Source organism: Uloborus diversus, chromosome 4 (assembly GCF_026930045.1).
Source record: "Uloborus diversus isolate 005 chromosome 4, Udiv.v.3.1, whole genome shotgun sequence".
NCBI lineage: Eukaryota > Metazoa > Arthropoda > Arachnida > Araneae > Uloboridae > Uloborus > Uloborus diversus.
Window position 1 is genome coordinate 143,926,478 of NC_072734.1, and position 14,250 is coordinate 143,940,727.

Genomic DNA, 14,250 nt, shown 5'->3' on the forward strand with positions numbered 1-14,250 from the left:
AGGTTCTACTGTAATGATAAATATGCATCAAAAGTACCAAAGAAAAATTCAGGTTTAGAGCCGTAAAAAATAGCTGATTTCTGACTCATTGATTGACGTTACTGATTTGAGCATATTTAAAATATTGTGTGGGTGGAAAAAATATATTGAAACTAAGTCGAAAATTTATCGTTTTAGTTCAATTTATCCTCAAAATAACCCTAGTATTTTCTAAAGAAAAATTGGCAGCCTCCCGAACTTTAAATTGAATCTCCAATATTATAGTGCGAGATTTTTTTTTCTCCAAGAATGAGAAAAATTATAAAATTCAACAACTTGTATTACATCCATTCAAATTATCTAAACAAGGCCTTACCTACTCTCCTAACGCCTTTAACATTTAACCACGATGATAAACAAGATGAAGATTGTTTGCTCTCTTTTTGAATTCAGTTTCAAATAGTTTTATCGACATATCTTAAAATTGATTTAAAACTATACAAGATGAGCAAAAAATATCCTGAGAATGGAGTAAAAAGCAGAAAAAAAGTTCGTGGTACGAGCTAGAGAAGATACTCTTTAGAGAATGGTTCTGTTGGATAAAGATAGTGGCTCCAATTCCTAAGCCATGGGCTACGGCCAAGGGAACCTGTAACGATTTTCCCTTAGGCCCTTGGGGTGGGGTAGACAAGTTCTCGTCATTGTAAAAGCTGAGAGGAAGACATCATGTTGACAGCTTTATGACGTTTAATTGTAGAAAAACGACATTTGAGCATTGCCGCTGTTTTGTATTGGTGGTATTCCCTCAGTTTAGCTCCCATATTCCTCCTCCGAGAGGAAAATTCTTAGATAAGATATAACAAATACTCACTCTGAGAAAAACACATTCATGCTATTTACTGCGCCCTCCTACTCTCTCTCTCTCTCTCTCTGTCTATCCTTCCCACTCTTTATCCACATCAAACCATGCAAACTTTCTGCCAGTGCCTGCACAGCGTGTTTTTTTTTTTTTTTTTGGGGGGGGGGGTGGCTTCTAATAACTTGTACTATTTTTAAAAAATAAATTTAAGCATTTATTTAGTCAGTTTAGCACCCCCAAAATCTGGCGCCCGGGGCACGCGCCCCGTCTGCCCCCCTCTAGTTACGTCCCTGGGTACACAGATGGAACCATGCGCAGTAAATGCAAATTATATCGATAAATAAATGAAAAAAAAGGCACATCTACATAAATTAATTTTTCAAAACCAGGAGAGGTGGAAAATTGGCCACCTTCCCCCAAATGACGGTTTTGATGGCATTCGCTAAGGGAAAATAAATTTTTAACTCTTTATAGACTATTTTCAAAATTATTTACAAATTAACTTAAAAAATTCAGGACACCGCACACTACATCCTTTTTAACGTCTACTAAATAGCAGCTGTAGTGCCTTATAAAGAAAACACTTTAAGTAAGTGATTTTACTCTAGTCAGGGCCTGATTACCCAATAGGCTCGGGAAGCTTGAGCTGCCTCTTCAAATTTTTAGGGGTACCAAACATGCGTGCAAAACTGCTTAAAAATTCTAGTTTCTGCTTTTTACTGTGTATTTTAAAGATATTACAAACGTTTAGAACTTTCTAAACAAAAAATGTTTGAAAGAATTGAATAATTATAGAAATACATTTGATAAAATGTAGCCACGAGCTAGATTTTAAAATGCGGGATTTGCCTCAACTGTGTTACAATGTAATTTTATGACATTTAATTTTTTTGGCGAAGTGACAAAGATGATTCAAAATGTTACTACCCGTATTTCCTCAGAATTCAAGTGCAACATGTGTAATAAACAAATTTCTATTAGTCGGTAAGGTGAAATTAAGTTTTAGCATTAGTCAGTGTTGTATAAATGTGCATAGAATGTTTAGAAAAATTTTCTCAAAGAAAAAGTGGGGGGCCCCGAATTGAGACCAAACTTCCCCTAATTTCAGAGGTTAATTGAGCTCTGACCCTAGGATACAGAAATAATGAGGTTGTGTGATTTTTCGGACCTGTAATTCAGCAAAAAGGGTCATGTGATTGGTGTGACATATCAAAAAAGACAATAGTTTACTCCTTACACCCGGCTGAGGTTGGAGATCAGTGGAGCAGCCAAGGAGGAGGTCATACTCCCCATGAAGCTCAAAATTATACGAATGAATACATACGGACGGCTTTTCGGTCTTTCAATTCGAAAAATTTCATCCCCCCCCCCTGTTTTCACGTGAAAAAATTCGCGCTGCTACGACACCACTGAGTGAAATCAATAAGCAATTTTTGCGATTGTTAAAAAAAAGGAAAACAGAACCCTCTCTCATTATGTTTGATTCATCCTTTAAATATTGCTTCGAAGTTTTAGGAACAAGATTCATATATGTTTCTTTTTTTTTCACATAAATATTTAGAAAATATAATTTTTATTCCCCGCGATTTGAGCCAAGCATTCTGATTACTTGCCTACTTGTATAACTAGCCACTAGATGGCGGCACCAAAGTTTCGACTGCTGATCGCGGATATGATGTCATAAGTAAGTCTCTTTGTCGGGATCTAACCATTCTTAACAATTTCTGGTCAAAATAAGAAGTTGAGATGTTTCTAACCTTCTTTCACAATTTTTAGGTTGATAACATTCATAGTTTTAAATGCGTTTTTACTGTCCTAACACAAACATTTTACAGCTTCCTGATAACTAAAATAAATGTCGTCATCTAAAGAAAATGACTAATGCATTTCTTTAATCCACAGAAATAACGATTTATTGATTTTTCACTTACGCTGTTCCGAAAAAAAAAATAACGAAGTCACACATCATGATGTTTGTCTTTTAGGTGAAAAAAGTTTTGAAAAATAAAAAAACACAAACGTGAATGTATTTTAAAGTTCATCATTCCTCTCTTTTTAATAATGTAGGTAATTTTAAATACTGCCCGGAGAGCAGCGCCACAGAAAAGTAACGGTACTTTGATTGTTTTCAAGCGGAATAAGGGAATGAGGGTCTGTTTAGTCGCAGTTGAACGATCAAGCAGCAAGGAGAGAGGAGTGTATTTTGCAGATTTGGTGGGTTGTGAGAAAAACGCGTGGATTTTATGCAGTGTAATAATGCAATGAGTATTAGATAGAATATGCAATGCATGACGCGATAATCGGCTATCATTAGCAATATTAGAATTAGGAATAATTTACTGGAAGTTTCCCTTTTTAGCTAGCGGGAAAGTATATAAAAATCCAAGGGAATATAAAATGAAAGCTATTATGTAAAAAATTATTTTTTAAAGCCAAAATTATTCAGAAAAAAATATTTACTTTCCCCGTTTAAAAATGTTTTTCCAGTTATGTCTTACGAAAACTTAGTCAGCAGGATTTCCAAATGAAATTTAACACTGCTGCATAATTTTTTAATGATCTTGTTATAAATAGCCTGTTTTATTTATTTTTGGAAAACAAATAAATAGTGAACTGTCATTTACCAAAGTAAAAAAACTTCTTTTTCTGATTCGATCCATTTTACTTCTTTAAAAATAATTCAGCTGTAAATCTAGTTGCTTTTATTTTACTTGAAAAATAAAATTATTGAAACTGATTCTTATGCAGTGCTGAAATTTGATTCGATTATTTTCGACATGGTTGCAGCAAATAATTGACAATATCAAAGATATGAAATTACTAACCTGTGATACTTCAAGCTACTTTAAGTATGTAAAAACATGTGATCATCAAGTCATGACGTGACAGTAGTTTAAAAATGACGAACATGACAGCTTTGTGGAGAAGAGTTGTGATTCTCCTAGTTGTCGTAATAGCCATACTACAGGTAAGTTTTCTCTTTCTTCTTCTTCTTTTTTTTTGTAGTTACTTTCTAAAAGATGGTCTAGAAATTTAAGATACCATTAAAATGAATGCCACCAAAACGTTTCTTTTATTATTTCCTATACTTCCATTAGACTCATATATTAAAATAATCAGTTATCCAACGTTTTGAAGCACAAAAATTGCAGATTACTGCAGACACGTGCTTCGGTGTTACAAGGAACACCTTTTTCAATCCAAAGAAGTATGAGCTTCTAGAGTCATCCGAGAAAAGCAACACGGTGGAATACGAGACAGTATAAATGCCAAAAAAAAAAAAAAAAACAGAACAAAAAAGGCAAAATGACACATGGAGCCGAAATTTATTATATAATTCCACCAGGAAAAGAAGTTAAGTAATACATTTCCAAGAAAACCCATAAACAATGCAAATAGTTCAAAAATGAAACCAACTGTGAATAAATTAGCAATAAATTGACCGACCCGAAAAATTATGTATGGAAGCAATGTAACAAATGGAGAAATGCAGAAAAAACCAGAGTGGAGGCTAAACAAATTGGAATTAGTTGATCATAAAACGAAATAAGAAAGCAAAAAATGAGGAAATAAAAGTAGGAAATGTACGACGTTTACATAAAAATATTCGAAAAACTAAACCTATTTTAAAAAAGGAGTTCAGATAGAAGAAAAATATGGAATTGCAGTAAGATCGTTCACTAAATTAGATCGGTTCCTCAGGATGTGGAAATATTCCCAAAAATCAAGATCCAACGAATTGGGGCAATTTTGAATGATTTGATAAGAGTTAAAATCAAAAGAGTGATTCGAATCCCAACAGTGTTGAGCAATACTGGATTTATTCAGCTGTTGTTTTTTCACATAGCTTTGATTTTCTTTTAAGCGAAATTTCAAAGAACGGCGGATCTGTCCAATGTGTCCGAGTTCGCAATTGCAAGCAATTTTATAGATCTTGCAACAAGTAAGTGGGTGAATAGAATCTTTAAGAGAAGAGAAGGAAAGTTTGTTAATGGGAGAAAACACCACCTGGAATTGGAATTGCTTCAGAATCTTAGCAACAACTTGTGATCAGCTAATTCCAATTTGTCTATCCTCCACTCTGATTTTTTCTGCATTTCTCCATTTGTTACATTGCTTCCATACATAATTTTTCGGGTCGATCAATTTAATGATAATTTATTAAGAGTTGGTTTAATTTTTGAACTATTTGCATTGTTCATGGGTTTTCTTGCAAATTTATTACTTAACGGTTTTTTCCTGATGGAATTATATAATAAATTTCGGCTCCAGGTGTCATTTTGTCTCTTTTGTTTTGTTAAATTTCTATTTTTTGGCATTTATATTGTCTCCTGTTCCGCCGTCTTGTTTTTCTCGGATGACTTTTCATCCAGAAGCTCATACTTCTTTGCATTGAGAAAGGTGTTCCTTGTAACACCGAAACACGTGTCTGCAGCAATCTGCAATTTCTGCGCTTCGAAACCTTGGATAACTGGTTATTTTAATTTTGAGCATAAAGGTAGTTATTCGTCGTATATTAAGTTTTTGTGCGCGCGTCCAATTTTTATTTGCGATTAGAAAACTTGAAATTAAATACTAAAAAAGGATTTGGACAAAACTTATCTTGCGTGCGTCACCCCAGTTGCTCGAGAAGATTTTGGGAGTAAAATATAAAGTTACGTCACTTGTTTTGTTTTAGTCCAATATGTTATTATTGGATATTATAATGATTGGTTTGTTAAGAAATTCAAAGAAACCAATTCATGAAGTATTTTCTCTAAAAATTTGTTTACTCCAGAGTTGATTTCAAATGAATGTCTTTTAATTTTGTCATAAATTTCTTTCTAACAATGCAAGTTACTGATATTCAAGCAGTAATTTAAATTCGATGAGTCGTTGAGACTAAACTTGAAGGTTTCCTTTCATGACTTAAGATTCGTCACATCTTAGAATATTACCATTTAGAACATTCCCCGAGATTAAGCAGTAAGTGACCTCCTATAAGCCAAAGCTAAGGTAGGACTGCATGAAATATACCGACAGCCCGATCATCCCATCCATAAACTGCAGTTTCGTCTTTGTTATGGACTCATCAGTCTGGAATATGGAATAGCCGAGCTGGAGGTAGATGTCATCCCATTGAAGCTGATAGTGACAACAAACTGATTGATGAAAGTTAATTTTTCTCACCATTGAGAGTCCGCAGACATGGTACCGATCAACTCGTAAATAATAATGAAAATTAATAATATTTACGAGTTGAATCGCACCATATCTGTGGACTCTTGCTGTTGAGATAAATTTACTTTACCTACCAGTTTGTTGGTACTCTCAGCTTCAATGAGATGACATCTGCCTCCAGCTCAGTTACTTACCAGGTCGATGAGTCCACAGCAAAGATGAAACTGCTGTCTCTGAATGGGATGACCGGGTTGTCTGGTTATTGTATACATTCTATTTGATGTTTTCCACTGCTTTAGAAAATTTGTTTTTCTTATTTCACGCTGTATTAATGTAAAAAATTTAAAGAAAGCTGGTAGTAAACACATTTCGTTGTTAATTGAGGATAGAATTGAATGGTTTGATTTGATCCAAAAACTTATTAGTATTTCCCCCTTTAATTTAGGTGATTCACATGACTCTCCTCAGCCGTCTGGAAGCTAGAAAGAATAGCAATCTTCGGAACGGAGAAAAATCAGACTGGCAGAATCATCAAGATTATCAAGAGGCTCAACTAAAAAAAGACATGACAAGAATGTTGGAGACTATCAAACAGAGCAGTGTCCTTGATTCGAGTGGTGAATACAGGATCATCAATTTTGTGATGAGAGCTGAAAGTTTCGGAATGAAGAACAATGTTAGACAAGATCTGAGCCTCGTCACTCAGTCAACTATTAAACACTTAGTGCACTTGGAAGATATTTTAGATCGGTGGCATGGACCAGTTTCTGTGGCAATCTTTAGTCTCACACAAGATATACCATTAGCCATTGATGCTATTCTCAACCTAAGGCGTTGTGTGCCAGCAGCCAGGTCAAACGCAAGTTTTCATCTAGTCTATCCACTAAACAGCCCATACAACAAGGCACCCTCACCCCAGCCTTTAGTACTAGATCCATGCGAAACTGTTAAAGACAGGATTTCATCTTTTGCAATATCAGACAATTATGAGCATGGGGTACCTTATCCCAACAATTTATTGAGGAATGTTGGCCGTCGGAACTCGCTGACTGACTTCGTTTTCGTCATTGACATAGACATGGTTCCCAGTGACAATCTGTATTCCGATTTCATGGACTTTGCCGTCACGAACAAATTGTTCATAGATTCGCACAAGGATGATAAAACGGTGTACGTTGTGCCCGCATTTGAAGTGAAAGATGGTGTAGAAGTTCCGCGTGATAAAACTGGGCTTTTGCAGTTGTTGGAACTGATGGAGGCGAGACCGTTTTACTTCGAGATGTGTTGGAAGTGTCAAAAGCATACCGATTATGAGACATGGCAAAAAGAGCCTCCAAGCCCTAAGCTGAATGTACTTTTTGAAGTCTTGTGGAGAGATCCGTGGGAGCCCTTTTATATTGGAAGAAATGTAGTGCCCTTCTATGATGAACGGTTTCGGCAATATGGCTTCAATAGGATAAGTCAAGTAAGTGTTTGCTATACCATTCATAATTTTATTTATTTTTCACTCTTTCGTTTACCTCTGTGCGGAAACGAATTTTGGGATAAGAGTAGTGTAAAGCACTACTCTTGAAACAAGTATATATATACAAGTATATATATATCAAGTCTTGAAACAAGTATATGTATATATATATATATATATATATATATATATATATATATATATATATATATATATATATATATATATATATATATATATATATATATATATATATATATATATATATAAAGCTTTTACAGAAGCTTTTAAATGGATGACTTAAATGGAAGAAGGCTTCATAAACCTGTATTATTTGATAAAATTAAAAAACTCAAAGCTCATTACGCCTGCTTAAATTCAGTCTTGAAATCGATTTTCTAACTTTATTAACTATTCTTTTCATAATTACTGTTTTTTATTTCTGCTTTTAGCAATGATAAAAGAGTTTGTCTCACCCAAATGCCAATTTAAATTTACAGTGAAATGAAAATTTATCTAAAAGTTTTTATGATGTGGTTGCATGTATGTATTTCGGAGTTAAAGAAACTCTTTTTCAACCTCAAAACATTTTGAGATTCTGGACGTAAAGCAGCAACGATCTTTATTGAGTCTGCTGATTAGCATAAAGAAGCTCAAAATACTTGGGGAAAAGTCGAGTATCATGTATACTCGAATTAAGTTCATGCCACAGATTTTTCAGTTTGTGCTTCAGAACGCTGTTTTTTTACCATTATAATTTGACATTTAAATACGTAATCCCATTTCTTCAAATCACTATGTGTCTAAAATTTATTGCAGTCTTTGCTGATGAGTTTGCAAATTGAAAACGCAAATTTTCAATGTACCATAGCATTGTAATTAGTCTTTTTGATACCACATAATGGAATGTACCGCTTATTAGAATACTTTTTTGTGACTAATTAGCTATTCCATATGGCGGGCTGAACTCTATTTGAACTTTTGGAGAGTACTGTATTTTATTTTATTTTCAAAACCCAGTTTAATTGTTTTTCAATAAAGTGTGTTCAGATCCCATTTGAAGTACACATTTCGGAAATATCTACTTCGAACTGCAGTAACAGCAAATTTTGGAGGAGTGTATGTCACTTCGTTTGAAAAACTTGACAAACAATTCTGCCAAGACTATAAAGGGTTTTTGCGCAGTTCTTTTTTTACGAGTGTCTAACGTATTTACTTCGTTGTTATTAGAAACATTACGAATGCAATTTTTTAAAAATATTGTTGAGAAGTAATTGGTATGAAATAATGTGTTACAGGAAAAAAAATCTAGATTTGACGAAAGTCAACAGGTTTCTCGAGTTCAGATAGCAGAATCATCTTTAAAATTCTCGGTTCATTCCAAAATCTAGTTCATATTTATGCTTAGATTACAGAATGAGAGATATTTTCCAGGTTACGGTGTTCTAGTCTGTCTTAGCTGTGCTGTGTTCATGTAATTAAATCATCCAAGAGGCTGTCCATGAATGATGTCATACTTTTTTCAACATTTATGATCCCCTCCCTCCTTTTTCTCAAAGTGTCACATTTTATCGAACCCCCTGCTCTAGTCACACGCCAGACTAATTTTTATTGTTATGAAAAATGTATGATGTTACATTTTTTGTTACCCACGCTTTCCCCCTAGCCACAAACTGTACCCCCTCACCCCCTCAAAATGTGACGTCATTTAGGGAATACTCTGAATAAATGCTTGCCCTATAATGTCAATAAAATGACTTAAAATCAAAACGGGCACCTTTTAGCAGAGCCCTTAAAATCTCCGACTTTATAATCTGTTTTTTTTTTTTTTGCTGCACTTCTGTCAATTTACGCCACATTCGGCCTGTCAGCATTTGTTCCGAAACTGATTTCATCCTTATTTTGACGACATACCTACAATATACCCAGGAAAACTACTGTTAAATTTGGTTAAAAAAAAAAAAAAAAAAACTACGGGCACCCGATTCTTGTAAATTTGAATTGCTAATCAACTTAACTGGTGACATAATCTTTTGTTATTCGCACAACTAAGTAATCCATTTTCTTAAAGTAATATGAGAATATTTATCTGTCCATGCGTGCTACACTGGTAAAATATTTGTTGTACCTTATTCCGGGATCGCTAATGGAAAAAAAAAACTCTGAAAACTACACGCATATTGACTCTGACATGCATATCATATTAAAAAAACCTTCAAGTTAATGAAGCAGCCGAAATACATTTGTAACTGCTGTAATTTCAATAGTTGTGGCCTTTCCGTGGACGCTTTCTAAGAAATTAAACTCTATGCATAATAAATATGTATATATTTTAATTTTATTCTCAACTTGGGGAAACAGTACGAAATGACTTCGTTGATTCTGGATATTTGGATTCTGGATATGTGGATTCTGGGACCTGAACTGACAGGGGCGAGCTCAGAAACAGTTTTTGGAAGAGGCACCGAAGAGTAAAAGTAAAAAAAAAAAGCCTCCTCATACATTTTTTTATAAGTTTTCACGGAGTTCTTTCAAAATGTTTTTTAGTCTCTCATACTGTTAGGTACCTATTCTATAAAGAAGAATAAATGGATGAATCGCGATTGAATGTACATTTGAATCCTAAGCCAGTGAATATGGCCAATTAAATAATTTTTTCACATTGACTTCTGACTCTAACGTTACTCTTATAGGAAACAAAATTGATTTCATTCAAATATGCTGGTTGGATGCGTGTTTTTTTAAACAACAGTTTAAAGAATTTGATTTTTGCTACTTAGAAAACAAATTAAAAAATATTTAATGGAGTAGTTAAATTAATTTTTTCCTGTTGGGAGCGGCACGGGCACCCTGTGCTCTTCCCCTCCCCAAAATCCACTGTTGTGCACTGACGAGGGGGATGGACTTATTTTTCAAGAAAAATTTGAAACATATTTCTTACATAAAGTATGGGGTACAAATAACGCCTACTTAAGGTTAATTTGCTTCCCAAAGGAATAAGTATTTTCAAATAAGCATGAACTTGGTCTGAAGTTAATGTCATAATATGTGGCTAGATATTCACGCAATAATTCTTTAATATCATCAGCATGTTGAACATGTAATAAAAAATACCTGAAAAAATAAAAATTTTCAATTTATAAAACGATGTTCCTAATGCCGCCTACCGAGTGTTCCTTATATCACCTATAAAAAAAGTGTTGGAAAATCAAAAATATAATTTTAAAACAAATATATTTTATTTTTACATGCATTTGCGTACACTTTGTAAAACGTGTACTGAATGAGCTACAATCTGAGAAAATACCAAAATTTTGCATCTTTTTTTCTCTTTTGTTACGTTTTTCATGAAACCAATGAAAAACCTTCTTAGTTCTTAACCAAGTTTCACCGTGCATGATGCATGGATAAATTCTTTACAAATGCCGTAATGTGCGACATTCTCCACATTGCTATCGTCACTCTCATTCGCTCTCGTGTGGCTCAACGTCATCAGCTGAATGGGTTGTTAAGGTCCTTATGAGCCGGCGCATCAGCTTAAGATTAGCCATTTTGGATCGGAGCGCGTGTTTGATTGGTTGTCTTTTCTAGCGAGTTATCGCGTTTGGTGATTGTTTACTGCGAGTAATTATTAGTGACACGTGAATTGTTTATTAAATAAAATATTATTTTCGGCAAATTTGGCAAAATCCGAAACTCTACTTTGGTAACCCTAGCAGTGCAACTATGAAAATCCGATCCAAAATGGCTAAACTTAAGCTGATGCGTCGGCCTACCTACACTGGTGTGCAAAAATTAAGGACGAAGTCGAAAAATTAGCTTATCAGCTGAACGAAGAGGCAGAGCGGACAGAAAGTCTAATCAGGAGGTTAAGTAAGGTGATGTACGGTTGCACATGCGCAGATATGCAGGCAGACGTAATGGGGGAGTGTCTGAGTAGTATAAAGCATGTTGTCGGTGTAAGATCAGTATTTCTGGCAAAGAGATTGCACGCCGTATAGCAGTTAAAATCACAATGAGTTGCTGCCTCAGCGAGAAATGGCGAATAATCAATCTGTTAGACGACATCTGGATGCTTTTACCCGAGGTCGAATCATTGGGAAGTTGAAGGAAGGCCGCAGTGTGACAAGTGTGGCTGCAGAAATCGGAATTGCTCACAGCATCGTTTCACGACTTTGGAGACAATTTCAAACTACAGGAACAGCTATCCGGGGGTTCAGTAGTGGTCGTCCACGAGGAACCACACCCGAAGATGACCGGCATATTGTCTTACAGGCCAGAAGAAACAGGCGGCAGACAGCGGGAGAAATCGCTAGACACACGACACAGGCGACTGGACGACCGATATCGCGTTTTACCGTGGCCAGAAGATTGCACGGTGGTGGTCTGTTTGCACGACGCCCTATACGGTGTGTACCTCTAACGCCTGCCCATCGGAGAAGGCGTTCTCTGTGGTGCCAGGAACACCGGAATTGGAGAGACAATGAATGGGGACGAGTACTCTTTACAGATGAGAGTAGATTCAGTCTGAGTAGCGATTCTCATCGCATACTCATCTGGAGAGAGCGGGGAAGCCGCAATCATCCCTCGAACATCATTGAAAGGGACAGGTATGGAGGTCGCGGTGTTCTTGTTTGGGGAGGCATCATTCTTGGTAGTCGTACAGACCTTCACATCTTTGACGCAGGTTCAGTCAACGGGACCCGTTATTGTAACGAGATTCTTCTTCCATATGTGCGTCTTTTTAGAGGCGCTATGGGTCCGCAGTTCCTTTTCATGGACGACAATGCACCATGTCATCTCACAGTAGCTGCCGAACAGCTCTTAGAGTGTGAGGATATTGAACGTATGGATTGGCCAGCACGATCTCCGGATCTCAATCCCATCGAGCATGTATGGGATTTTCTAGGCAGACGCTTGGCAGCTCGTACCTTACCACCAGTAACGATTCGGGAGCTTCGATTGGCGCTGCAAGACGAATGGGCAGCAATGCCTCAACAACTCATTGACACCCTCATTCTCAGCATGGGTAGACGCTGTGAAGCCTGCCTAGCAGTCGGGGAGATCATATCCCCTACTAAAGACCGGATGTTTCTTGCTGGACACCCATCACAGGGATGTTTTGGCCTTCAGTCGCATTGCGCTCCATGCTACTTTTTCAATAAAGCTTCTTTTTATCCCTCTGATTTCTCTTTTAGTAAGTGTTGCTTACATTACACATGTCCTTACGTATTGCGGATCTTACGGTATTAAATGTGTTGATTTGGAAAGCTTTTGTACAAAGTTATATTGAAAAAACCGTCTCGTCCTTAATTTTTGCACACCAGTGTATATAGCGGCTCTAGGTTGAATTAAGTGAAGGCATTCTCTTTCTCTCGTTTCGTTTCTTTTCAGTTTTATCAGCTTGTAGCTTATCAAAAAGGGAGCTGTCGTTCACTTTTGTTTTTCTTTTCCTTTTTTCTCGGAGCGCATTTTTAAAGAACTGGTGGTAATAAACTGATCCAGCCGAGGAACTCGTTGCAGACGGTAATGAAAGAGTTCATATGATTATGGATGGACCTGTAGGATGTTGCTAAAGAGTTTGCAATTGATGTTGCTGCCTCTGCTCCCCCGTTTTCTGTATCGCCTACTGGGCAATAGCTGGAGCACTTTGGTAGGCGATATTATTAACAACCCAACAAGCAAACGCGGTTGCCTTTACAGCCAGACTCGGATTGTGTCAATGAAACTTAACCAGTAGCCCAATTCCCGTTGCTTTACATAGCGCTAGTGAGAAAATGCAATACACTAATTGCTGCTATTAATATTGATAATAAACAGAGTATTTTTTTTTTAATAAATTACCTCACTAGAAAAAACTAAAAAAAAAAAAAAAATTATGGCACAAAAATGAGGCTGACGTGTGTCTCCGAGTTTTGCAGTTGACTGCTGCTGTTGGAGAGTCGATTTTGTAGGGTTCATCGTCTTTGTCGCAGCAATAGTCATTGGGAAATTATAATGGGCAATATTAGGAACATGTGCAATATTTGGGCCCCCTATCTTAATTACTGATTCTTGAACTGCCCCCTGAGAACGAAGTCTCCTTGTGGGGGTGCTTGCCTCAACTTGAGAAACAGCTCTAGAAATTGCAATTGAAGCGTTATACTGAGACACACTGAAGATAACATTAAAAGATATTTGCAGAGTTGGTTGTTGCCTAAAGGGTTGAAACTAGTCTTCATTATCTGTACCGATATTTGAAAATACCATAAAAAATCATAAATCCTGAAAGATATTGATATCTTATGATAAAGATCAGTTACTGTTTTCTTATTTCAATGTGCAAGCAAAAACCATCTTTGAGAAATTTTCGTTGCAAACATAATTTCCAACCTATATTAATAGTTTTTTTGCTATCATATACCTTCAACCTTTGAGATATTCTTTTTGAATTATTAAACCAAACTGAAAATTTTCTACGCCAGAAAAAAAAAAAAAAAAAAAGAATACATTATTTCGGTAATTTCTTTAAAAATGCTCTTCCAAAATAAGATATGCAGACCCGATAACAATAAAAGAAGCTTCATGAAAAAAGCAATTATCTTTGGAACGAAAAAAGTCTCTGTAGGATAAGAAAACGTGAAAAAAGGGGAAAACTTTAGTCGTTCATGAATCATAACCGTAAAGTAAAACACTGCAAGGAAAAAGCAAACAAAATGCTTCCTTTTATGCTTATGTATTCTTTTTCAGTTATTGTTAGATGATTCGAAATATTCTTTTCTTGCTTCCATACTTAGCTCATAATTTT

The 14,250-nt window shown here is 35.8% G+C and overlaps 1 protein-coding gene across 1 annotated transcript in view; it reads left to right on the plus strand.

The window, feature by feature from the left end:
• Positions 1-3,737: 3,737 nt before the first annotated feature.
• Positions 3,738-14,250, plus strand: part of LOC129220895 (beta-1,4-glucuronyltransferase 1-like) — a 122,006-nt gene continuing 111,493 nt past the window's right edge. Inside the window, exons 1-2 of the mRNA XM_054855328.1 lie at positions 3,738-3,806; positions 6,444-7,463. Coding sequence (XP_054711303.1) covers positions 3,738-3,806; positions 6,444-7,463 — 1,089 coding nt within the window. The remainder of the gene's footprint in view (positions 3,807-6,443; positions 7,464-14,250) is intronic.